The following is a 25531-nucleotide window of genomic DNA, read 5'->3' on the forward strand; positions in this document are numbered from 1 at the left end:
GTAATTGTGGCTCGCAGGCCTAGTTGCTCCGCGGCATGTGGGATCTTCCCAGACCAGGGCTCAAACCCGTGTCCCCTGCATTGGCAGGCAGATTCTCAACCACTGCGCCACCAGGGAAGCCCCAACAGTCCAGTTTTAGAACTGGAAAAAGGTTCCAGTGATTTTCATCACTGGAAAAAGTCCCCTCGTGCCTGTTTGCCATAAGTTCCTGCTTCCACCCCATGCTTTCTGTCTCTGTAAATTTGCCAGATGTGAACATTTCATATAAATGTATGCTGATGTAGCTGCTCAGATACATACACACACATACACAGTTGTTTTCATTTTTAAGCATGGCTTTCTTGTGGTTTGCCCCCCTGTCTGCATAGCTTAGTGGACAGCGGTTGTGCTCAAACATATTGAGGCAGTAAGACTTGTCCTCTGCCAGTGGATCTGCGTGTGGGGCAGAGGAACACATTCAAAGTTCAGGCTGTTCTCAAATCTGCCCTTGGTTTCCACTTGATCCTTTCATGTCTCCTCTTTGCCTGTATGCAGCTCAGCGTTGGCCACGAGCTTGCTGATCAGGACTACAGCCTCAGCCTACTAGAGCTCTTCACCCTCCTTGCTCACCTGCCGCCTAGAGCATCACTTACACTGGCAGCACAGTTGGGCATGTGTGCTACGCTCCAGTTCAAATTGAGTGATCTCCCATTGATTCCAGCAGCAAAGCCTCCAGGCCTTGTAGTTTGCCCTGCCCTGCAGAACCTCTCTACCTGCTGAGTGGGTGGATGGTGGGGGTGGGAGTAGTCTTGGGCACAAATACCACAGCTCTCACTGTTCTTACTGAACGTTGAGCAGTTTTTCAAACATAAATGCTTCTTGGGTGGTTGTATTCCTTTGGTCAATTTCCAGAGGACTGAAAGGGTGGTTTTGTCAGTTTCATTCCTTTTTATAGTTTGTTTTTTGAGGAGAAGAATTGCCTACCTTCCTGTTAGTTCATAGCTAGACATCCTGCCTCTCAGAATGTATTCTTTTTCTGGTGTAGTTAGTCATTTCCCCAGGTGTACTCACTGTCAGTCAGGATATTCATATATATATATATGACTGAGAGTTTTTAAGGACTTGGCTCATGTGATTATGGCACTGGTATTTCGAAAATCCATACAGTAGTCCGGCAGGTAAGAGTTGATGTTAGCCTAGGGTCTGAATTCCTCAGGGCAGCAGGCTGGAAACTCAGGCAGGGTTTCTGTGTTGCAGTCTTGTGGAGAATCCCTTTTTCTTCAGGAAACTTGTCTTTTCTCTTAAGGACTTCAATTGTTGGATGAGGTCCACCTGTATTTTGGAGGGTAATCTACTTTACTCAAAGTCTGTTGATTTAATTGTTAGTCACTTCTAAAAAATATACCTTCACAGAAACATTTAGACTGGTGTTTGACTAAACACTGGGCACCATAGCCTAGCCAAGTTGACAGATAAAACTAAACATCACACTTGCCCTCTGAAGTTCAGGGTAAGTTTACATGTACATAGTACGTATGTTTTACATACATGCCCCTGCTTTTACATGTCTGTGTCTTTGGTCATAGCGTATCTTCAGTTTAGAATGCTCTGTGTACCCAAATCTTATCTATTCTAGATAAGGCTAGATCACAGACACACAGTTTTCTTTGCACCCTATACACCAGCTTTCCTGAACTACTTGTCACCTAATTATGCTGTGTTCTGTCATGCCATTGTGCTTTTGCACACAAGTTTCTATTGCTTTGCGTACTCCTTCCTCTTGTTTTATATACGGCTTTTATAGCTTCCTGAGGTAGACTCTGTGTGCCTTTTCATTATACTACCATTGTCTCCTTTGCTTATTTCTACTAAAACACTGATCACACTTTATTGTCATTGTATATCTGTCTGCCCATGAGACTTTGTTTCCTGAGAGCAGGGGTCACTGCACTGCTGTCCTTTTCAAAGTTTATCCTCAGCCAAGCCCAAGTATCTGGACTGTAGTACCTAAATAAATAATTTGTAAGATATGAATAAACTGAATCTGTGTTAAAAATTTGGAAGTTGCATATTTCTTCTGTAATTTCTCTTTATAGTAGAATGTGGATGAAGCTTCTTGGGGATGAAGCAACTCTGAATATCAGAGATGAACCTTGGGTTAGACTCCAAACATACTTGGGAATATTAAATATTTGCTTGACTCACTATAGAAATAATTTTATTCTTCCATTCTGTGCAAGGTCTGTAGCTTCAGAATTGTTACATTAAGAAAAGCTGTTTCTGATTAGAAGTACTGATTTATTTTTGCTTGTATTTATATATACTTGTATTCTAAGAGTATCAGTGTATTTATGACTGCTTCAGCTTCTTTCTAGCTAAAATGTAATGGTGATAACTGATGATTAATTTGTAAACAATCTTAATGTGATGGTAAAATAACTTTTTCCTTTTCCTATTAGATATTGATCATCTTTCTGAAGTAGAATCTCCATGGCCTGAATGTTTTCTGAAAAACATTTATAGCAAAATATCTGTTTAATAGCAAGATAACCACATCAAGATGGTTGGAAAACTGAAGCAGAACTTACTATTGGCATGTCTGGTGATTAGTTCTGTGACTGTATTTTACTTGGGCCAACACGCCATGGAATGCCATCACCGAATAGAAGAACGTAGCCAGCCCCTCAAATTGGAGAACACAAAGACCACTGTGCGAACTGGCCTGGACATCAAAGCCAATAAAACCTTTGCCTATCACAAAGATATGCCTTTAATATTTATTGGAGGTGTGCCTCGGAGTGGAACCACACTCATGAGGGCCATGCTAGATGCACACCCTGATATTCGCTGTGGAGAGGAAACCAGGGTCATTCCTCGAATCCTGGCTCTGAAGCAGATATGGTCACGGTCGAGTAAAGAGAAAATACGCTTGGATGAGGCTGGTGTCACCGATGAAGTGCTGGATTCTGCCATGCAGGCCTTCTTACTAGAAATCATTGTTAAGCATGGGGAGCCAGCCCCTTATTTATGTAATAAAGATCCTTTTGCCCTGAAATCCTTAACTTACCTTGCTAGGTTATTCCCCAATGCCAAATTTCTCCTGATGGTCCGAGATGGCCGGGCATCAGTACATTCAATGATTTCTCGAAAAGTTACAATTGCTGGATTTGACCTGAACAGCTATAGGGACTGTTTGACCAAGTGGAATCGTGCCATAGAGACCATGTATAACCAGTGTATGGAGGTTGGCTATAAAAAATGCATGTTAGTTCACTATGAGCAACTTGTCTTACATCCTGAACGGTGGATGAGAACACTCTTAAAGTTCCTCCAAATTCCTTGGAACCACTCAGTATTACACCATGAAGAGATGATTGGGAAAGCTGGGGGAGTATCTCTGTCAAAGTGAGTAGATGTTATGTTTTTTATTTGACCATATTCAGCTAATGAATGTGTGTGTGTGTGTGTCTATATGGAATATATATATGTATATGGAAACTATAGACCTTTTCTGGAATAGAGCTTCATCAGTGAGTTTTTAAAAAATTCTGTAGCCGGTTCATTATAGACCCTTTCATTTACTTAATTCATTTTTAAATTTATGAATTGTCCTTTATGTACTTGATGGAGGCAAACCCAATTTAGAGCAGTGAAAGGACATCAGACTTTAATGTCCGTCATTCAATTTTAGTGGCTTCTGATATTTAACTTCTAGATATTTTTGTTAATAAGGATAGTTAACTTTTGTGTAGATTAAGGTCAATATGAGGAAAAGCATCTACCATGTTGGTATGTAGTGAATTCCAGCATATAGGAAATTTTAGTGAGAGAAAAATAAAGGTTAAAATTATCTAACTCATTCCCTTCATTTTACAGGAAGGAAATCTGAGTTAGAAAGATCAAAATGATTTACTCAAATTTAAATGGCAGGGCCAGAATTAGAATCTATGCTTTGGTCTTAATGGGCTAGTGCTTTTTCCCATGTCATTTTATTACATGTAGTGCTTCTTTTGTCACCTGATGGATACATCTTCCCTTGATTTTTACAAAATTTTAGAGGATCTCTGAAATTTGGAAGCTTAATCCATAATTCATACAAGAAGTTCCTTGGATTCAAATATTTCTAAAACCATTGTATTTTTCTTCCTTTCTCATGAAGTGATGACTAGGGTGGCCTGACTTGATCTGCTAACCTGACTTGATGACTTATACCTAGAATAAGGATATAAGGATATAAAAACTACTGTTAAATTCAGGTAGCATCTCCTCATGAAGAAAAGTTGGCTATAACTAAATTTTATTTTTTATCTTTCCATTTATAAAAGTAATATCCCCTGTTAAAAAAAAAGAAAGAAAAAGCAGTGAACTTCCCTTGTGTGTCCTGCTTGCTCCTATCAAGGAATGTCTTCTTGATTTTTTTTCAAAGTATAGAACTTGTACAGTAAATATTGATTCTTCATATAGGTAATTGGAAAGGAACAGCTACCTTTCTGCAACAAGCTTTCAGTTATTGATTATAAATTATTAGGTATCGTCACTCCAGTGGCTCCAGGTTATTTTTATTGATTCAAAGAGAAATACAGCTTTAGCTAATGTCATCACAGTTTACTGTTCTTTCCAAATAGTAAAGCATCACTAGTTTCTAATCACCTGTATTCCTAGGTAGCATTTTACTTTGTATGCTTGTATGTTGGCCCAGAAATTCTGATGCTAGTTCCATCTATTAATATAAAATAAGCCTATTAACACCCCCCCATCTCTCCAAGTAGGGATTAAAGAGATATGCTCAAGTTAAATTTCTGTGGAAATCAGGAAAAGATAATTTTGCAGGGACTTCCCTGGTGGTCCAGTGGTTAAGACTCTGCGCTTCCACTGCAGAGAGTGCAGGTTTGATCCCTGGTTGGGGAACTAAAAACCTGCATGCTGCGCGGTGTGGCCAAAAAAAAGATAATTTTGCAAACATGCAGACCAAGGAAATTCATAGGAATTTTGAATCAGTGAGTTTTAGAGGGGGAAGAGACCTTACTTAGCATGTAGTATATGGAATGCAGACCCAGTGAGATTTTATGCTTTGTCAAGAATCACACATGGCAGAACCATGACTAGAACTTCCAGTGCCTATTCCAAGACTCTTGCCACTATATGAGTTTTTAAAAATTAGGGTATAACATATATAGTAAATCACAAATATTCAGTGTACAATTTGATGAATGTTTACATCTTTACACACTTGTGTTCTCACCATCCATATAAAGATATAAAAAAATTACCAGCACTCAGGAGACTCCTTTGTGCTCCTTCCCAGTCAGTATCCTCCTCAACCCCAAAGTAACCACTGTTCCAATCTCTTTCACCAGAGGTGATATGAGGTTGCATATAAAGTTCAAAAACAGTCTTGCTTGTTTTTGAACTTCATATAAATGCAGTCATGTCTATTTATTATCTTGTTCCTGGATTTTTTCATTTAACATTTAGATTCACCCAGAACATTATACATAGCAGTAGTTCATTCTTTTTCATTACTGTGTGATATTCCAATATGTAAATATAACACAATTGATCCATTGTTCCATTGATGGACATTTGATGTTTCCGGTTTTGGGGAATTATGGGTAAAGTTGCTAAGCATATTCTTGTACATAACCTTTGGTTGACATAAGCTTTCCTTTCTCTTGGGTATATAACAATGAGCAGAATTGATGGCTCATAAGATATCTCTATGTATCTATATATCTTTAACAAATACTTCCAGTTTTCCAGAGTGTCTGTATCATTCATGTATGGCTGTACCATTCATGTGTGACTATACTCTACATGAATGTGTTCTAGTTGCTTCACATCTTTGCCAACACTTGGTATTGTCAGTCCTTTTAATTTTAGTGGGATGCAAGTAGTTTTTAAACTTAAAAGCAAAATAATAACATTTAAACTCCTTTTTGAAACAAAGTCTTACCCAGCATTACAGTATAAAATAGATAAGAGCAGAGCTACTGTGGTTGAAGCAGGTCTAATCTAAACGGTACTGCCTCTTTTAAGACTGAGTCCCTGCTCTTAAAAAGAGCTAATTGGGGGGACTTCCCTGGTGGCGCAGTGGTTGGGAGTCCGCCCGCCAGTGCGGGCAACACGGGTTCGATCCCTGGTCCGGGAAGATCCCACATGCTGTGGAGCAACTGAGCCCCCTGCGCCACAGCTACTGAACCTGCGCTCTAGAGCCCACGAGCCACACAATTACTGAGCTCACGTGCCGCAACTACTGCAGCCTGCATGCCTAGAGCCTGTGCTCCGCAGCAAAGTAAAGCCACCGCAGTGAGAAGCCCGCACACCGCAGCAAAGAGTGGACCCCGCTCGCCGCAGCTAGAGAAAGCCTGCGCGCAGCAGCGGAGACCCGATGCAGCCAAAAAATAAATAAATATATTAAAAAAAAAAAAAAGAGCTAATTGGGGGATAAGGTAGAAATATACAGACTTATTCCATTAGTAAGTACCAGGTTGTAAATATTACATGTTAGTTGAGAGTCATGGCCATAAGGAATTCATAGCCCAGAGTCAATCATCCTGTGTGCTTTTGCCTTCCTATAAATATTTTTATTCTGGGAAAATTGTTTAAAGTAAGTATTTTAATACTTATTTTAGTATTATTTAGTAAAAAAATACTGAAAATATTTAGGCAGCCTTGAAAGCTTGAAGATATCACCAGATGGCTCAGGATGCAGAAATTGTTGACGACAGCAATAAGAAGGGCCTTCATGGTTCTACCTGCCTTATCTTGTTAACTATGGAGGTTAAGCTTTCTTTTGCTTTGCTTAGGAATTTTCAGTTATTTTCACTTCATCTCTTGCTTCCCTGGTCAGTTCCAGTTACAGAAGAGTAGGAGGTGCAGGGTAGTCACCTGCTAGCATGTATAAGGGTCATCTATGAAAGAGTTTGATAGAAGAAAGCATGCTTTCATTCTGGCGTGGTCCAGGGAGTCTTCATTAGAGATTAGTGTATATAAGCTAAACTTCCCAAATTGAAAATAAAAGCAAAATATTTAATGAGTGGAGAAGGGATGAAAACAGATTGCTTTGACTGGCTGATAATTTAGCTTTAGTTCTGCATGTAGGTAAAACTGTAGGATTTTATTCTGTTTTATTTTTTTACTTATTAATTTTTTTTTGGTTACGCTGCACAGCATATGGGATCTTAGTTCCCCGACCAGGAATCGAACCCGCACCCCTTGCATTGGAAGCGCAGGGTCTTAACCACTGGACCGCCAGGGAAGTCCCTAGGATTTTAGATATACTAGTCATCCTTGATATTTTAAGGTAGTTGTTCAACTCCAGTAGTAGTTCTAGTTTCTCCAGTGACTGGCATTATAACTTTTATGTTTGAATGCTATGTTCTGTTTTAATAAATTATTCAACCACACTACTCAACTTCATATTAAACTGAATCATAATCTTGAATATGATAGCTCCAAAAAACAATATGTATAGAACTTGCTGATCTCTCTATTTCTTCTAAACTAATAGAGAGTAGAAAAAGATTGAGGTATTTCTACATGTCTTTTTGCCTTTATCTTTCAAGAAATGTTTGTATAGAAAGGTGGGGGGGGGCACATTCTAAGGAAAATATTTTATGCAAATAGGTGTATTCCGGCAGAATTCTCCAAGTGATTGAATTGGAGGAGGGTTTCGCTGATCAGGGAATGGTATCTCCTGCTGAGGCCTGCTCCTTTTGACATTTGTATTTTGCGTTTGGAGTAGGAAATAGAAGTTCGTATTTTGAGTAGGAAATAGAGGTAAAGTTTGAGACTATTTATGTAGACCTCTTCCTGCAGATTGTGGAATTTTTGTGGAATTTTAGTCATCTCCATATGGAAGCATTCAGGAAGTTACTAGAGTGCACAGAGTTGTTTTTGCTATTAAACTCATTAAGATACTATAGAATTACCTGGAACAAATAAAAATCATCAATAACAGTAACAAAAAAGAAAAGCCACCAACCATATGTATACTCAAGAGTGAGTGAAATAAAAAGGTAACTTAGATCAGTAAATAAGTTTAGTAGTCAAAAGAGCAAAGCCAGAAAAACAAAATAATATAATGGTAACCCTTAAAAGGAATAAGTACAAGAATCAAAACTACAATTCAGAGAAGAGTTATCTACTCCTAGAGCAGAAAAAGGGTGTAAAACTATTATGCACAAATAGGTTAGAATGAAAAATGTAATAATAGTGGTAAGTATAAGAGAACAAATTGGAATACAATAAATGACACTCAGAAGCTTCTAATAAGTGTAAAGCAGAGAAAAAACTTAGAAATCAGATCCAGAGCAAAAAACACATTAAATAAATAGGTGCAAATAATGCAGAAAAGTTTTTGGAAATGGAGATACTTTTGAGGAAGTAGAATAGTTATTTAGTAAATTTAGAATATTAATTTTTTTTTAGTTTCCAAAATGGAATTTAGTTTGGAAATTAAAAATTTTTATATTTTACAGGATTACCAGAGAAAGATAACAAAATGTCTACTTGAAAAATTTCTGAAATGTAAGGATAACAAGAATATTATGAGCAAGTTAAGAGAAAGGCTATATTCATGCAAATTAGGATCACTTCTATAGTTTGTAAGATTAATAGCATGCAAATTAGGATTAGCTGAGCTCTGTGAACTCAGATTAAAATATCCCAGAGGAGTTTTATAAGTATTACATTTTTCCCCCATAAAATTATCATAGAGCAAGGCTGTTTACTTTGGATTACTGATCCTTTGTGAAGGCAGTAAACCTATCTTTATAAATTTAGTTGTTAATCAAATACCATCTAAGAGCAATGCTTTGGGATTGTGGAAATGGCTGTGCTGCTTTTACAAGTCAAATTGAAGAGCTAAGTAGCTGAGAACCCTTAGCTGGAAAAGGGTAATTGAATAAACGAGGAATACAATTGACAGCAAAACAGGTTGTAAAAGGAAAACAGTAGAGGAAAATTGTATTTCAAAATACGTCAGCGAAGAATGAGAAGAACAAGAACATAAATTAATATAAAGCACAACTCGCACTTTTCTTGAAGAACATGGCAATTGATGGCAAAAAATAGAAGTTGGGTATTAGATCATTTAGATTAGGTGTCTTTGCAAAAGATAGAGATCCAAGATAACAATGGTTTTAAATAAAATACTGGCTGTTATGTAAAAGAAGGCAGACCAAGACCGGTTTGGAAGCTCATCGCCCCCAAGGTCCAAGTTGGAGCTCCAGTCATATTATCTGTATCCTAGGCAGCAGGGAAGGGGCCTTAAGTATTTTTTAAGAATATTTCTAGAAGCTTCCAGGTAGCCCTTCTCCGTGTGTTGCACTGGCCATAACTTAGTCTTATGGCCGTAAATAAAAGGCTGAGGAATGTAGTGACCATGTGCCCAACTGAGAGTTGATGTTTCTTTTACTGAGAAGAATAGGTTGTTTTTTTGGGGTAGGCAGATAGCAGTCTCTGCTACTTCACTGAGTACTTACTATGTGCCAGGCAGAGTGCAAAAGTCTGCCCTAAAGGTACCCATGATCTAACAGAAGACACAGATTGCTGAATGATACAGTGCGAAGTACTATGGGAAACCAACAAGAGATACCTCACCCAGTCTGGGCTGTTCAGGAAGGCCTTCCTGGATGATGTGGTGTCAAATTGAGAAAGAAAGCAGTGTTTCTCAACCTTGGCAGTATTGACATTTTGGGCCAGATAATTCTTTGTTGTGGGGGACCATCCTGTATGTTGTGGGATGTTTAATTAGCAGCATCCCTGGCTCCTACTCAGTAGATACCAGTAGCAACCCTCCCCACCCCTGCCAAGTTGTGGCAACCCAGAATGTTTCCAGACATTGCCAGATGCCCCCTGGGGGGCAAGCTCCCAGATGAAGGGAAGACCATTTTGACTTACAGGATATTGTGCTCCTTGGGTGACCCATGGTTAGAGTGTGGTAGTTCTTCCTTGACTGCTTAGAACATCTCTTCCTTCCTTAGCCAATTGAACCATCAGGAGATATTACTCCTAGGATCGGTCTGTGTCTAACTCTAGTCCTACAGTGTCCAAAGAGAAGAGGTGGAATAGAGAGCTTCTTGTGGCGTGACTCATGGCCCAACCTAGGGGCACAGAAGGACCTAGGGAACAGCTGGGACCTGTTATGCCTGAACTGTACGCCCTGCCCTCCCACTCTATAGTGGAAGTCATCCAAGCTCAGTCCCACCTGGGCCCAGAATGTCGCATTTGTTTCCCATAGCCTAATATAATTTTTTAAACATAAAGTAAAATAAACCCAGGCAGTAATCATTTGGAAGCTACAACATGGACAAATTCACAAAGATGAGAAACACTGTGGTATTTATGAGGAATTATAGGCAGTTTGGTGTTGCTAGAGAGTTCATTCCCAGGTACGAAGTAGGGGGAATAGGCTTGAGAGAGCTGAGAGGGACCAGGCTTTGGAGGGCCTTATATTTTATGCTAAAGATCTTAAATTTTATCCTGTAGAACAGTTGTTTCAAACTTGTCTTATCCGTGGGACACTCTTTTCAAATGAAATCTCATAAGGAACCTTGGTATCTAAAGTACTTAGAGGTGATGTGGCTCTGGTTTGTAGCAACATTTAATTTTGCTTGGATTTAGCAAAACTGAAGTAAAACTCATGGAATTGCAACACTTCTATTTTGTTTTCAAAAGAAAAAGTTGATTATAACATCCTCTTAAATTTATAGAAATTGTAAGTTTTTAAGAGGTTGGGATTATAATGGTTTCTACAAACACTTAGGGTTTTTTTGTTTGTTTATTTTTGTTTTTGTTTTAAATATTTATTTATTTACTTACTTACTTATTTGGCTACACCATTTCTTAGTTGCACGCAAGATCTTTGTTGCAGCACGCGGGATCTTTGCAGCATACGGGATCTTTAGTTGTGGCTTGTGGGATCTTCAGTTGTGGCATGCGGGATCTTTTAGTTGCGGCATGCAGGCTCTTAGTAGCAGCATGCCGGCTCTTAGTTACAGCATGTGGGATCTAGTTCCCTGACCAGGGATCAAACCCGGGCCCCCTGCGTTGGGAACACAGAGTCTTATCCACTGAGCCACCAGGGAAGTCCCTACAAACACTTAGATTTTTGTTTTATTTATTTATGTATTTATGTATGTATGTATGTATGGCTGAGTTGGGTCTTTGTTGCTGCACGTGGGCTTTCTCTAGTTGCGGCGAGTGGGGGCTACTCTTCGTCGTGGTGTGTGGACTTCTCATTGTGGTGGCTTCTTTTGTTGCGGAGCACGGGCTCTAGGCACGGGCTTCAGTAGTTGTGGCTCGCCAGCTCTAGAGCGCAGACTCAGTAGTTGTGGCACTCGGGCTTAGTTGCTCCGTGGCATGTGGGATCTTCCCGGACCAGGGCTCGAACCCGTGTTCCCTGCATTGACAGGTGGATTCAACCACTGCGCCACCAGGGAAGCCCTAAACACTTAGTTTTAATAGACCTAAGTTTGACCTTTCAGGGTATGAAACTTAGAAGGTATGAAACAAAGAAAAAAAATTTTTTTAAGATTTAAAATGTTAGCCTGTTTGGGAGTGTTTTTCTAAGGTGAAACATAGGGCAAATTTGATCTGTAAGTAGAATAGCCTGTAAAATTGATTAACTGCTATCAAGAAAAACCAAGCACATCATAGGTATTATAGCTAGTTTCTATCCAGATACTATGGTCCTCTCCCTCTTCTGAATTCAGAGCATTATGGTCCCCTCCCTCTTCTGAATTACCTAATAAAGGATGATTTCATTATTTTTGAAAAACACCATTACATTCCATCATTGATCAAAATCATCTTCTCAGACATCAGCCATACATTAGGGTCACCTAAAGGACCTTTTAAAAGACCCAGAGTTTGTGATTCAGACCTGGTGTAGCCCCAATAATTTGCATTCGTAGCAGGTTCCTAGGTGGTGGTGCTCCTTGTCTGGAGATTTCACTTTAAGAACCCCTGCTCAGAATCATGCTGCATCTTATGTTTGCTTCCTATGTAAACTCTAACTTTTTTGCCTCTTACTCTCTGGGCTCCAACCACACTGAAATAATTGTATCTACTCAAATATTCTACACTGTTCATTGTATCAGCTGCTTTGGATGTATTGCTCCCTCTGTCTGCAGTACCTTTCTCTCACTTCATCTGACCAAGTCAAGTTGTATTTCAGCATTCAGCTTAGGTCTCCCTTCCCTAAGGAAGAGCTCCTTGAGATCTCCCTTTGTCTAGGATGTGCTTCCTTTGCCTTCATGAGGTGTCTTGGCAAGTGGAAAAGAGTTCAGACTTTGAAGCTGATTAGACCTATGTTTAAAATTCCTTTACTGACACCAACTGGTTTTGTAACATTGGATAAACTACTGTCCCTCTCTGTGTCTCCATTTTTTTAATCAAGAAAATGGAGAAGATGGTGATGATGACCATGATGTTATCATCTAATATTTATTGAATATTTGTTGTGTGCCAGGCACTGTGTTATAAGTTCTTTGCATGCCTTATCTCAGTTTTCATATTTACCCTTTCACACTTACACATAGATACTTTAAAAACCTCCATTTTGGGACTTCCTTGGTGGTGCAGTGGTTAAGAATCCGCCTGCCAATGCAGGGGACACTGGTTCGATCCCTGGTCCGGGAAGATCCCATATGCCACGGAGCAACTAATTCTGTGCGCCACAGCTACTGAACTTGTGGTCTAGAGCCCACGAACCACAATTACTGACCCCGAGTGCCACAACTACTGAAGCCTGCTTACCTAGAGCCCGTGCTCCACAACAAGAGAAGACACCACAATGAGAAGCCCGTGCACCACAACAAAGAGTAGACCCCTTGCTGCAGCTAGAGAAAAGCACGTGCGCAGCAACGAAGACCCAACGCAGCCAAAAATAAATAAATAAATTTATTTTTAAAAACCCCTCCATTTTATAGATGAAGGGCCTATCCCTCTCAGAGAGGTTGAGGAGCTTGTCCTCGGTTCCACAGTTGGAACATAGTAGAGTGAGGATATGGGCTCATGTCTTTCCATCTTCAGAACCTGTGCTGTTAACCTCTATGTTATATTTACTTTATAGGGCTTATGAATATTAAATAAAATAATGAGTGTGAAAGTGGCTAAACACAGGCAGACAGATAAGAGTCAGACAAAGGTACCTAGCACGGTACCAAGTGCGCCATAGGCTTTTGTTATCACACATTCTCCATAAGCTTGTTTACGGTAGAGATAGTCTTAACTCATGAATGTCTGTTTAACTGATGAAGCAAAATGGGCACCTGATTTTAACAGCTCTACTAGGGAAACTGACATGGAAGTTTGGGAATTTCAGCCTTACAGTAGCAATATTTGAAACTACCTGATGATGATCCCTGGTCTGTCATTATTTTTGTCGTGTTTTTCCCATTTTTGTTTGTTTAGTTTGCCTATTTGTGAACTTTACATAAATGAGATCATAGTCTGTGTTTTCTTCTGTCCATTTTTTTTTTTTACTTAACATTATCTTGAGATTTATCTTTTTGAGGTGTATAACTATTTTCAATTTGTTTTTATTGCCACAATAGTATGATATAATAGATATAATAATAATAAATATAATGATTTATACATTTATACTGTTGATGAACATTTGGGTCATTTTTGGTTTCGAGCTATGTACATTTTTTAAGGTGTCCTCTTCAAGAGTTTCTCTAAGATACACACTTAAGCATAGGATTGCTGGGTCATGGAGGATATGCATATTCACCTTCACTAGGTAATGCCAAGTTGTTTTCCAAAGAGTTTGCAGTAGCTTACACTGCTACTATCAATATAAAAATCCCCAGGAATCCATAACCTCACCAGCCTGGCTTTTTTTTTTAAACCTTCTTATTTAGTTTAACTGTATAGTACAGCCTGGCTTGTTAATTTTTCTAACTGGGTAAGAGTAAATGATAGGTACCTCATTGTAATTTCAATTTGTAATTCTCTGTTAATGAATTTGAGCACCGTATATTTTCATTGGCTATATATAGTTCTCTTTTGTGAAAGGCCTGTTCATGACTTTTGCCCATATTTCTGATGGGTAAGGTTTGTCTTTTTCTTTTTGATATCCTTTATCTGATAGATATATTACAAATTGCTTCTCTCAGTAGCTTGTCTTTTAACTTTCTTTATAATCTCTTTTGATGAAGTAGATTTTCAAATTGTTGCACTTATCAGTCTTTTCCCTTATGGCTTTTTTTTGTTTTGTTTGTTTTATCTTAATCTTTATATGACATTGATTTTTGAACATGATAAACTGTGAAATACAAGTGGTCTTGAAATATAATCGTTCATAAAATTCATGTAACAAATCAGAAACCCAAATTAATATATTCAAATATGGAAAAATTTTTAACAATATTACTTTTTAAATTAATTTATTTTTGGCTGCACTGAGTCTTCGTTGTTGCACGTGGGCTTTTCTCTAGTTGCGGCGAGCGGGGGCTACTCTTCGTTGCAGTGTGCGGGCTTCTCATTGCACTGGCTTCTCTTGTTGCAGAGCACAGGCTCTAGGCATGTGGGCTCCAGTAGTTGTGGCAAGCGGGCTTCAGTAGTTGTGGCTTGCGGGCCCTAGAGTGCAGGCTTAGTAGTTGTGGCACACGGGCTTCGTTGCTCTGCAGCATGTGGAATCTTCCTGGACCAGGGCTCGAACCTGTGTCCCCTGCAATGGCAGGCGGATTCTTAGCCACTGCGCCACCAGGGAAGTCCTGGAAATTGTTAAATAGTAAAATTAGCAATGTTGCCTAATATTCTTTTTCTGTTCCAGGATCCCTCCAGGATTCCATATTACATTTAGTCATCACATCTCCTTAGGTTTCTCCTGGCTATGACAGTTTCTCAGGCTTTCGGTATTTTTCATGACCTAGATATTCTTTTTTTTTTTTAATTTTTGAATTTTATTATATTTATTTTTTTATACAGCAGGTTCTTATTAGTCATCAGTTTTATACACATCAGTGTATACATGTCAATCCCAATCGCCCAATTCAGCACACCACCATCCCCACCCCACCGCAGTTTTCCCCCCTTGGTGTCCATATGTCTGTTCTCTACATCTGTGTCTCAACTTCTGCCCTGCAAACCGGCTCATCTGTACCATTTTTCTAGGTTCCACATCCATGCGTTAATATACGATATTTGTTTTTCTCTTTCTGACTTACTTCACTCTGTATGACAGTCTCTAGATCCATCCACGTCTCAACAAATGACCCAATTTCATTGCTTTATATGGCTGAGTAATATTCTATTGTATATATGTACCACATTTTCTTTATCCATTCGTCTGTCGATGGGCATTTAGGTTGCTTCCATGACCTGGCTATTGTAAATAGTGCTGCAATGAACATTGGGGTGCATGTGTCTTTTTGAATTATGGTTTTCTCTGGGTATATGCCCAGTAGTGGGGTTGCTGGATCATATGGTAGTTCTATTTTTAGTTTTTTAAGGAACCTCCATACTGTTCTCCATAGTGGCTGTATCAGTTTACATTCCCACCAACAGTGCAAGAGGGTTCCCTTTTCTCCACACCCTGTCCAGCATTTGTTGTTTGTAGATTTTCTGATGATGCCCATTCTAACTGGTGTGAGGTGATACCTCATTGTAGTTTTGATTTGCATTTCTCTAATAATTAGTGATGTTGAGCAGCTTTTCATGTGCTTCTTGGCCATCTGTATATCTTCTTTGGAGAAATGTCTGTTTAGGTCTTCTGCCCATTTTTGGATTGGGTTGTTTGTTTTTTTAATATTGAGCTGCCTGAGCTGTTTATATAATTTGGAGATTAATCCTTTGTCTGTTGATTCGTTTGCAGATATTTTCTCCCATTCTGAGGGTTGTCTTTTCGTCTTGTTTATGGTTTCCTTTGCTGTGCAAAAGCTTTTAAGTTTCATTAGGTCCCATTTGTTTATTTTTGTTTTTATTTCCATTACTCTAGGAGGTGGATCAAAAGAGATATTGCTGTGATTTATGTCAAAGAGTGTTCTTCCTATGTTTTCCTCTAAGAGTTTTATAGTGTCCGGTCTTACATTTAGGTCTCTAATCCATTTTGAGTTTATTTTTGTGTATGGTGTTAGGGAGTGTTCTAATTTCATTCTTTTACATGTAGCTGTTCAGTTTTCCCAACACCACTTATTGAAGAGACTGTCTTTTCTCCATTGTATATCCTTGCCTCCTTTGTCATAGATTAGTTGACCATAGGTGTGTGGGTTTATCTCTGGGCTTTCTATCTTGTTCCATTGATCTTTGTTTCTGTTTTTGTGTCAGTACCATATTGTCTTTATTACTGTAGCTTTGTAGTATAGTCTGAAGTCAGGGAGTCTGATTCCTCCAGCTCCGTTTTTTTCCCTGAAGACTGCTTTGGCTATTCAGGGTCTTTTGTGTCTCCATACAAATTTTAAGATTTTTTTGTTCTAGTTCCGTAAAAAATGCCATGGGTAATTTGATAGGGATTGCATTGAATCTGCAGATTGCTTTGGATAGTATAGTCATTTTCACAGTGTTGATTCTTCCAATCCAAGAACATGGTATATCTCTCCATCTGTTGGTATCATCTTTAATTTCTTTCATCAGTGTCTTACAGTTTTCTTCATACAGGTCTTCTGTCTCCCTAAGTAGGTTTATTCCTAGGTATTTTATTCTTTTTGTTGCAGTGGTAAATGGGAGTGTTTCCTTAATTTCTCTTTCAGATTTTTCATCATTAGTGTATAGGAATGCAAGAGATTTCTGTACATTAATTTTGTGTCCTACAACTTTACCAAATTCATTGATTAACTCTAGTAGTGTTCTCGTGGCATTTTTAGGATTCTCTATGTATAGTATCATGTCATCTGCAAACAGTGACAGTCTTACTTCTTCTTTTCCAATTTGTATTCCTTTTATTTCTTTTTCTTCTCTGATTGCCGTGGCTAGGACTTCCAAAACTATGTTGAATAATAGTGGTGAGAGTGGACATCCTTGGCTTGTTCCTGATCTTAGAGGAAATGCTTTCAGTTTTTCACCATTGAGAATGATGTTTGCTGTGGGTTTGTCATATATGGCCTTTATTATGTTGAGGTAGGTTCCGTCTATGCCCACTTTCTGGAGAGTTTTTGTGATAAATGGGTGTTGAATTTTGTCAAAGGCTTTTTTTGCATCTATTGAGTTGATCATATGGTTTTTATTCAATTTGTTAATATGGTGTATCATATTGATTGATTTGCATATATTGAAGAATCCTTGCATCCTTGGGATAAATCCCACTTGATCATGGTGTATGATCCTTTTAATGTGTTGTTGGATTCTGTCTGCTAGTATTTTGTTGAGGATTTTTGCATCTATATTCTTCAGTGATATTGGTCTGTAATTTTCTTTTTTTGTAGTATCTTTGTCTGGTTTTGGTATCAGGGTGATGGTGGCCTCATAAAATGAGTTTGGGAGTGTTCCTTCCTCTGCAATTTTTGGGAAGAGTTTGAGAAAGATGGGTGTTAGCTCTTCTCTAAATGTTTGATAGAATTCACCTGTGAAGCCATCTGGTCCTGGACTTCTGTTTGTTGAAAGATTTTTAATCACAGTTTCAATTTCATTACTTGTGATTGGTCTGTTCATATTTTCTCTTTCTTCCTGGTTCAGTCTTGGAAGGTTATACCTTTCTAAGAATATGTCCATTTCTTCCAGGTTGTCCATTTTGCTGGCATAGAGTTGCTTGTAGTAGTCTCTTAGGATGCTTTGTATTTCTGTGGTGTCTGTTGTAACTTCTCCTTTTCATTTCTAATTTTATTGATTTGAGTCCTCTCCCTCTTTTTCTTGATGAGTCTGGCTAATGGTTTATCAATTTTGTTTATCTTCTCAAAGAACCAACTTTTAGTTTTATTGATCTTTGCTATTGTTTTCTTTGTTTCTATTTCATTTATTTCTGCTCTGATCTTTATGATTTCTTTCCTTCTGCTCACTTTGGGTTTTGTTTGTTCTTCTTTCTGTAGTTCCTTTAGGTAGGTGTAAGGTTAGATAGTTTATTTGAGATGTTTCTTGTTTCTTGAGGTAGGCTTGTATAGCTATAAACTTCCCTCTTAGAACTGCTTTTGCTGCATCCCATAGGTTTTGGATCATCATGTTTTCATTGTCATTTTTCTCTAGGTAATTTTTGATTTCCTCTTTGGTTTCTTCAGTGATCTCTTGGTTATTTAGTAATGTAGTGTGTAGCCTCCATGTGTTTGTGTTGTTTACATTTTTTTCCCTGTAATTCATTTCTAATCTCATATGGTTGTGGTCAGAAAAGATGCTTGATATGATTTCAGTTTTCTTAAATTTACTGAGGCTTGATTTGTGACCCAAGATGTGATCTATCCTGGAGAATGTTCCATGCGCACTTGAGAAGAACGTGTAATCTGCTGTTTTTGGATGGAATGTCCTATAAATATCAATTAAATCTATCTGGTCTATTGTGTCAGTTAAAGCTTCTGTTTCCTTATTTATTTTCATTTTGGATGATCTGTCCATTGGTGTAAGTGAGGTGTTAAAGTCTCCCACTATTATTGTGTTACTGTTGATTTCCTCTTTTACAGCTGTTAGCAGTTGCCTTATGTATTGAGGTGCTCCTATGTTGGGTGCATATATATTTATAATTGTTATATCTTCTTTTTGGATTGATCCCTTGATGATTATGTAGTGTCCTTCCTTGTCTCTTGTAACATTCTTTATTTTAAAGTCTATTTTATCTGATATGAGTATTGCTACTCCAGCTTTCTTTTGATTTCCATGTGCATGGAATATCTTTTTCCATCCCCTCACTTTCAGTCTGTATGTGTCCCTAGATCTGAAGTGGGTCTCTTGTAGATGGCATATATATGGGTCTTGTTTTTGTATCCATTCAGCAAGCCTGTGTCTTTTGCTTGGAGCATTTAATTCTTTCACGTTTAAGGTAATTATCGATATGTATGTTCCTATGACCATTTTCTTAATTGTTTTGGGTTTGTTTTTGTAGGGCCTTTTCTTCTTTTGTGTTTCCCACTTAGAGGAGTTCCTTTAGCATTTGTTGTAGAGCTGGTTTGGTGGTGCTGAATTCTCTTAGCTTTCGCTTGTCTGTAAAGCTTTTGATTTCTCCATGGAATCTGAATGAGATCCTTGCCGGGTAGAGTAATCTTGGTTGTAGGTTCTTCCCTTTCATCACTTTAAGTATATCATGCCACTCCTTTCTGGCTTGTAGAGTTTCTGCTGAGAAATCAGCTGTTAACCTTATGGGAGTTCCCTTGTATGTAATTTGTCATTTTTCCCTTGCTGCTTTCAATAAGTTTTCTTTGTCTTTAATTTTTGCCACTTTGATTACTATGTGTCTCGGCGTGTTTCTCCTTGGGTTTATCCTGTATGGGCCTCTCTGTGCTTCCTGGACTTGGGTGGCTATCTCTTTTCCCATGTTAGGTAAGTTTTCGACTATAATCTCTTCACATATTTCCTCGGGTCCTTTCTCTCTGTCCTCTCCTTCTGGGACCCCTATAATGCGAATGTTGTTGCGTTTAATGTTGTCCCAGAGGTCTCTTAGACTGTCTTCATTTCTTTTCATTCTTTTTTCTTTAGTCTGTTCCATGGCAGTGAATTCCACCATTCTGTCTTCCAGGTCACTTATCCGTTCTTCTGCCTCAGTTATTCTGCTATTGATTCCTTCTAGTGTAGTTTTCATTTCAGTTATTGTATTGTTCATCTCTGTTTGTTTGTTCTTTAATTCTTCTAGGTCTTTGTTAATCATTTCTTGCATCTTCTCGATCTTTACCTCCATTCTTTTTCCGAGGTCCTGGATCATCTTCACTATCATTATTCTGAATTCTTTTTCTGGAAAGTTGCCTATCTCCACTTCATTTAGTTGTTTTTCTGGGTTTTTTTCTTGTTCCTTCATCTGGTACCTAGCCCTCTGCCTTTTCATCTTGTCTATCTTTCTGTGAATGTGGTTTTTGTTCCACAGGCTGCAGGATTGTAGTTCTTCTTGCTTCTGCTGTCTGCCCTTTGGTGGGTGAGGCTATGTAAGAGGCTTGTGTACGTTTCCTGATGGGAGGGACTGGTGGTGGGTAGAGCAGACTGTTGCTCTGGTGGGCAGAGCTCAGTAAAACTTTAATCCACTTGACTGCTGATGGGTGGGGCTGGGTTCCTTCCCTATTGGTTGTTTGGCCTGAGGCAACCCAACACTGGAACCTACCTGGGCTCTTTGGTGGGGCTAATGACAGACTCTGGGAGGGCTCTCGCCAAGGAGTACTTCCCAGAACTTCTGCTGCCAGTGTCCTTGTCCCCACGGTGAGCCACAGCCACCCCCGGCCTCTGCAGGAGACCCTCCAACACTAGCAGGTAAGTCTGGTTCATTCTCCCCTGGGGTCACTGCTCCTTCCCCTGGGTCCCAATGCACACACTGCTTTGTGTGTGCCCTCCAAGAGTGGAGTCTCTGTTTCCCCAAGTCCTGTCGAAGTCCTGCAGTCAAATCCCACTAGCCTTCAAAGTCTGATTCTCTAGGAATTCCTCCTCCCATTGCCGGAACCCTAGGTTGGGAAGCCTGATGTGGGGCTCGGAACCTTCACTCCAGCGGGTGGACTTCTGTGGTATAAGTGTTCTCCAGTCTGTGAGTCACCCACCCAGCAGTTATGGGATTTGAGTTTACTGTGATTGTGCCCCTCCTACCATCTCATTGTGGCTTCTCATTTGTCTTTGGATGTGGGGTATCTTTTTTGGTGAGTTTCAGTGTCTTCCTATCGATGATTGTCCAGCAGCTAGTTGTGATTCTGGTGTTCTCATAAGAGGGAGTGAGAGCACGTCCTTCTACTCCGCCATCTTGGTTCAGCCTCTCCCTTATGGTTTGAACTTTGTGTTTTGTAAAGAAATCTTTCCTTACCCTAAGGTCAAAAGTAGTCTCCCACATTTTTTCCTAAAACTTGAAGAATTTTCCTTTCATGTTAATCAGTCTGGAACTTATTGATCAATATGAAATTTATTTTTTGTGTGTGAGGGTACAGATCCATCTTTAATTTTTTTTCCATATGGATGTCTAGTTCCCCAGAGCTCTTTATGGAATAGTCTCTTTTTCCCTAGCCACCTGCAGTACCTGCTAGATTAAATATTAAGTTTCCATATATGCATTTTTCTGTTAGTGAAATATAACATAGTTATACTCTATTTTAATTACTATAGTTTTACAAAATGTCTTAATATCCAGTAGGGCAAGCCTCCTGCTTAGTTCTTCTCTTGGAATGTCTTGGCTATTTTTAGCCCTTTATTCCTCAGTTTTCTATTTAAGCATGATTTATTAATGATTAAATTTACATTGAATTTGTAGGTAATTTTGAGAAGGATAGCTATCATTATATCAATATTAAGCCTTCCTATCCATAACACAGTATGCTTCTCCATTTATTTAGGTCTTCAACATCTTTTGATGATATTTTATTATGTTCTTCATAAAAGTCTTGTACTTCTTTTGATTAATTTTTGAGTACCTTTTTGCTGTTAATGTGAATAATGTGTTTTTTTTCAAATAATTTTTTGTTTGTTTTTGGCCATACCTCACAGCTTATGGGATCTTAGTTCCCCGACCAGGGATTGAACCCGGCCCCCCGCAGTGAAAGCTCCGAGTCCTAACCACTGGACTGCCAGGGAATTCCCCTATATAATTTGTTGTTTTTAAAGTTTCTGTTAGTTGCTCTTATATCAAAATACAATTGACTTTTGTATATATTTATGTCCTGCAGCTTTCCTAATGTTTTGTGGTTTTGTCTAGACTAGGACTTATAATAACAAGCAACCTTGTTTTAAAGCAGTGGTTCTCAACTGGGGCCAATTTGCTCTCCTGGGGGACATTTTGCAATGTCTGGAAATATTTTTGGTTGTCACAATGGTGGGGTGGTTGCACTGCTGGCATTTAATAGGTAGAGACCAGGGATGTTGCTAAACCTCCTACAATGCACAGGACAAGCCCCACAACAAAGAATTTATCCAACTTAAAATGTAAATAGTGCCAAGGCTGAGAAACCTTAAGATAAGTTTTTTCTTTATTGTGAAAATTTTCAAGTACAAAAATATTCAAAAGAATGGTATATGTATGACTGCCAACAATGATCAATATAGGGCAACAGTGTTTCATTTAACTTTCTCCCTTCCCCTACTCTTGAATTATTTTAAAGCAAATCCAGGACATTATATCATTCCATCTTTTATTTTTTTTATTTTTGGCCTTGCCGCACGGCTTGCGGGATCTTAGTTCCTCAACCAGGGATTGAACCCGGGCCATTGGCAGTGAGACCACAGAGTCCTAACCACTGGACCGCCAGGGAATTTCCCATTCCATCTTTTAAAAAAATAATTAATGAATCATTTATTTCATTAAAAGTAGACATTAACAGTTTTAAATCAGACATTTAGAAAAAAAATTCTGATTGTAATCTACATTAAAATTAGCTCCTGCGAAGACATATTCAGTGAGTAAGATAGTTAAGATTTTGGTTTCTTACTGAGATAGTCCTGGGTTTGAATCCCAGCTCTGCCTCTTATAAGCAGTATGAGCCTACAGAAGTCACTCTGTCACTTTGAGTCTTGGCTTATTTCTCATTTAAAAGGCTGCATTTAAGAAAGAAAATCTGGAACCATTCTTAGAAAGGATACAGATGAAGAAGTATGTAGGGCGAGGTCTGGAAGGGTCCCAAGACAGAAGCTCCTGGCCCCATGAAACAAGGGTGCTCCATCCTCCTGACATGTGGATATGTTCACCAACCTGGAAGCTCCTCAAAATGTAGTGACTTTAGTGTTTGCTTAAAATAGCAAACATGTATTTTATCATGGTTTCGGTGGGTTGGGAATATGGGCTTGTCTTAGCTGAGTCTCCTAGCTCAGAATCTCTTACAGGCTGCAATCAAGGCTTAACTGATAGGGGACTGTTTCCCAGCTCATGTGGTTTTGGGCAGGATTCAGTTCCTCATGGGTGTTGGATGGATGACCTCACTTCCCTGCCGTGAAGCTTTCTCTGTATGGCTAGTCACAACACAGCAGCTGACTTAATCAGAGCAAGCAAATGAGAAGAGCCAGGGAAAGTGAGCAAAATGGAATTCACATCTTCTTAACCTAATCTTCAGATGACATCCTATCACTTCTGCCATATTCATTCGAAGCAAGTCCCTAGGTCTAGCTACAATCAAAGGGAGGAGATTACATGAAGGAATACAGGAGTTGGGAATCTTGGGTACCATTTTATTTTTAAATTTATTTAATTTATTTATTATTATTTTTAATATTTTATTTATTTACTTATTTATTTGGTTGTGCTAGGTCTTAGTTGTGTTTTTCCAGCTCCTTAGTTGTGGCCAGTGGGCTCCTTAGTTGCGGCTCGCCAGCTCCTTAGTTGTGGCATGTGAACTCTTAGTTGTGGCATGCATGTGGGATCTAGTTCCCTGACCAGGGATTGAACCTGGGCCCCCTGCACTGGGAGCGTGGAGTCTTAACCACTCTGCCACCAGGGAAGTCCCTCTTGGGTACCATTTTAGAAGCAGCCAATCAGTCTGCTCTTAGGCTGCCAATGACTCATATGCAAAATACATTTCCCCCCTCCTCATGTCCCAAAATTCTCATCCTATTACAGGCTCAAAGTCCTTCATCTTGCCATCTAAATCAGGTCTGGTTGTGGATGGAACTTCTGAATGTAGTTCCTTAAATATAGGTCCTTGAATAGAAAAGATCTGTAGCACTAAAGGTACAGGTTATGTCCCCACTCCACCCCCAATGCCACTATACAGTGATGGAACAGGCATAGGACAATAGACATTTAAAATGAAGGCAAATAGGGGGGAAAAAAAGGTGTCATTGATTCATATCAATTCTGAAATCCATCTGGGAAAATATTAGACATTCTTTGATCAGGTCTCAGTCAAATGTAAGTAATTTAGGAATTATTTTCCATGTCTCTCAGCTCTGCCCTTTGGGCTCTTGAGTGATCCTTCCTTTTTCATGAAAGATAGCACATATTTTGTAGCTATGTGGTTTTATCTGTCTACTTCCTGCCAGAAGAATTTTGGGAATCCAATGTGTCTTTCCATTTTGTACTGTTTCTGTCCCTTTCAGCCCAAGTTGGCAATGTGGCTGCTGATAAACTTCTCAAAAACGTTGTGGGTGCTCTGTAAATCTCACTGGGGTTCATTCCATTTGGATAATGATTTTACCCACAAATCTCCTTGAGATAAACCGTTCTTTGCTTTGGGCTCCTGCTGAGATGGCCAAGGGACAATGTGCTTAAGCTTCCTAGAGGACTTATTGTTAAATTGAGAGGATCTGTGAGGCACACCCTTAATTTGTTTAAAGGACTCTGTGTGACTGAATTATTAAGAGCCATTTAGGAGCAGCCTACCACAGAGGTTAATTTATCTAATTGAAGTAGTTATATGACTTTTTTTCCTCCTTTTAAGCTACTAATGTAAGTTACATTAATAGATTTTGTAATGTTGATTTAACCTTGAATTTCTGGAAAAACTCCAACTTAGTGGAGCACTAATTATCATCTGATAATTAGTGCTGGATTTGATATGCTAACTTTTGGTTTAGGATTTTTATATATATTTCATGAGTGATACCTGTAATTTTTATTATTCCTATACTCTATGTCTGGTTTTGATAGGGATAGAGTAGGATAGTTACACAGGTAGTTTTAGAGATCCCACTAGGGGATTATAGATAGAGAGGGAACCTTAGGGAACTTTGGGAGACCACTGTAAGTTTTTGTCTTGTTTTATTTTTGAGACCACTGTAAGTTAATGTTTGAGTCCAGCAAGATAATATCCTTAGGACCAAGGACAGGAATGTAAGGGAAAGGTGACATTCCAAAGTAGAAGACCCTCATTGTACTGAAATCTGTGATGATTTAATGTATTTTAGTATATGTTACCACCCTTCTGCTGATTTGAATAAGCACCATGATAGTCCTAGTTTGACCTTATAGAGTCAAACACTCTCTTGCCTGATGAGAAGGAGGAGCGAATGATGTAAGTAAGCCTAACGTCTACTCAAAGAATGAGGAAGAAGGTGGTCCTCTCCCCCTCCCCACTTTCCTTTGACTATAAAAATGTAGCCCGCTTAATTCTTGGGGCAGAGCCCCCTTGCCTGCCTGCTTGTATCCCTCACAAGCGTCCTATATTAATAAAGCTACTCCTTGCCTATCACTTTGCCTCTTGCTGAATTCCTTCTGCGCTGAGACATAAAGAACCTGAGCCTCAGTAAGTCCTGACAACAGGTTAGTGATTCTAATTACAAGACCGTGGCTTCAAGTCCCAATCTGGGTTTTGGCTGGATTCGAGTCCCGGCCCGTGGGTTCAAGTCCCAATGTGAGGTATGCGGTTTCAGTTTTGTTACATAGTTATGCTGGCCTTATAAATTACTTAGAGAGTGTTCCCTCCTGTGCATCTTTTGATTGTCTTTTCCCTCAATATTGGATCACATTTTCTTGGTTCTCTGTATCTGAGTATTTTTGGAGTTATGTTTTGAGTCTCTGAGTCCTGCTAGAATCCTCTGGTGAATGAAGATTTTTCTGTTGTGGTGGGTAATCAAG

The 25531-nt window shown here is 39.0% G+C and overlaps 1 protein-coding gene across 8 annotated transcripts in view; it reads left to right on the plus strand.

Annotated features, from left to right (window-relative positions):
* TPST1 (tyrosylprotein sulfotransferase 1) overlaps positions 1-25531 on the plus strand; it is a 116742-nt gene that overhangs the window by 28553 nt on the left and 62658 nt on the right. For all 8 annotated transcript variants that reach the window (XR_014255228.1, XR_014255229.1, XM_082432383.1 and 5 more), the window contains exon 2: positions 2439-3384. Coding sequence is in view for 6 of the 8 variants with exons in the window: in XM_082432383.1 (XP_082288509.1) it covers positions 2540-3384 (845 nt within the window). In the remaining 2 variants the exon portion in view is untranslated. The remainder of the gene's footprint in view (positions 1-2438; positions 3385-25531) is intronic.

The sequence above is a fragment of the Balaenoptera physalus genome (genome assembly GCF_965194825.1).
Source record: "Balaenoptera physalus genome assembly, chromosome: 16".
NCBI lineage: Eukaryota > Metazoa > Chordata > Mammalia > Artiodactyla > Balaenopteridae > Balaenoptera > Balaenoptera physalus.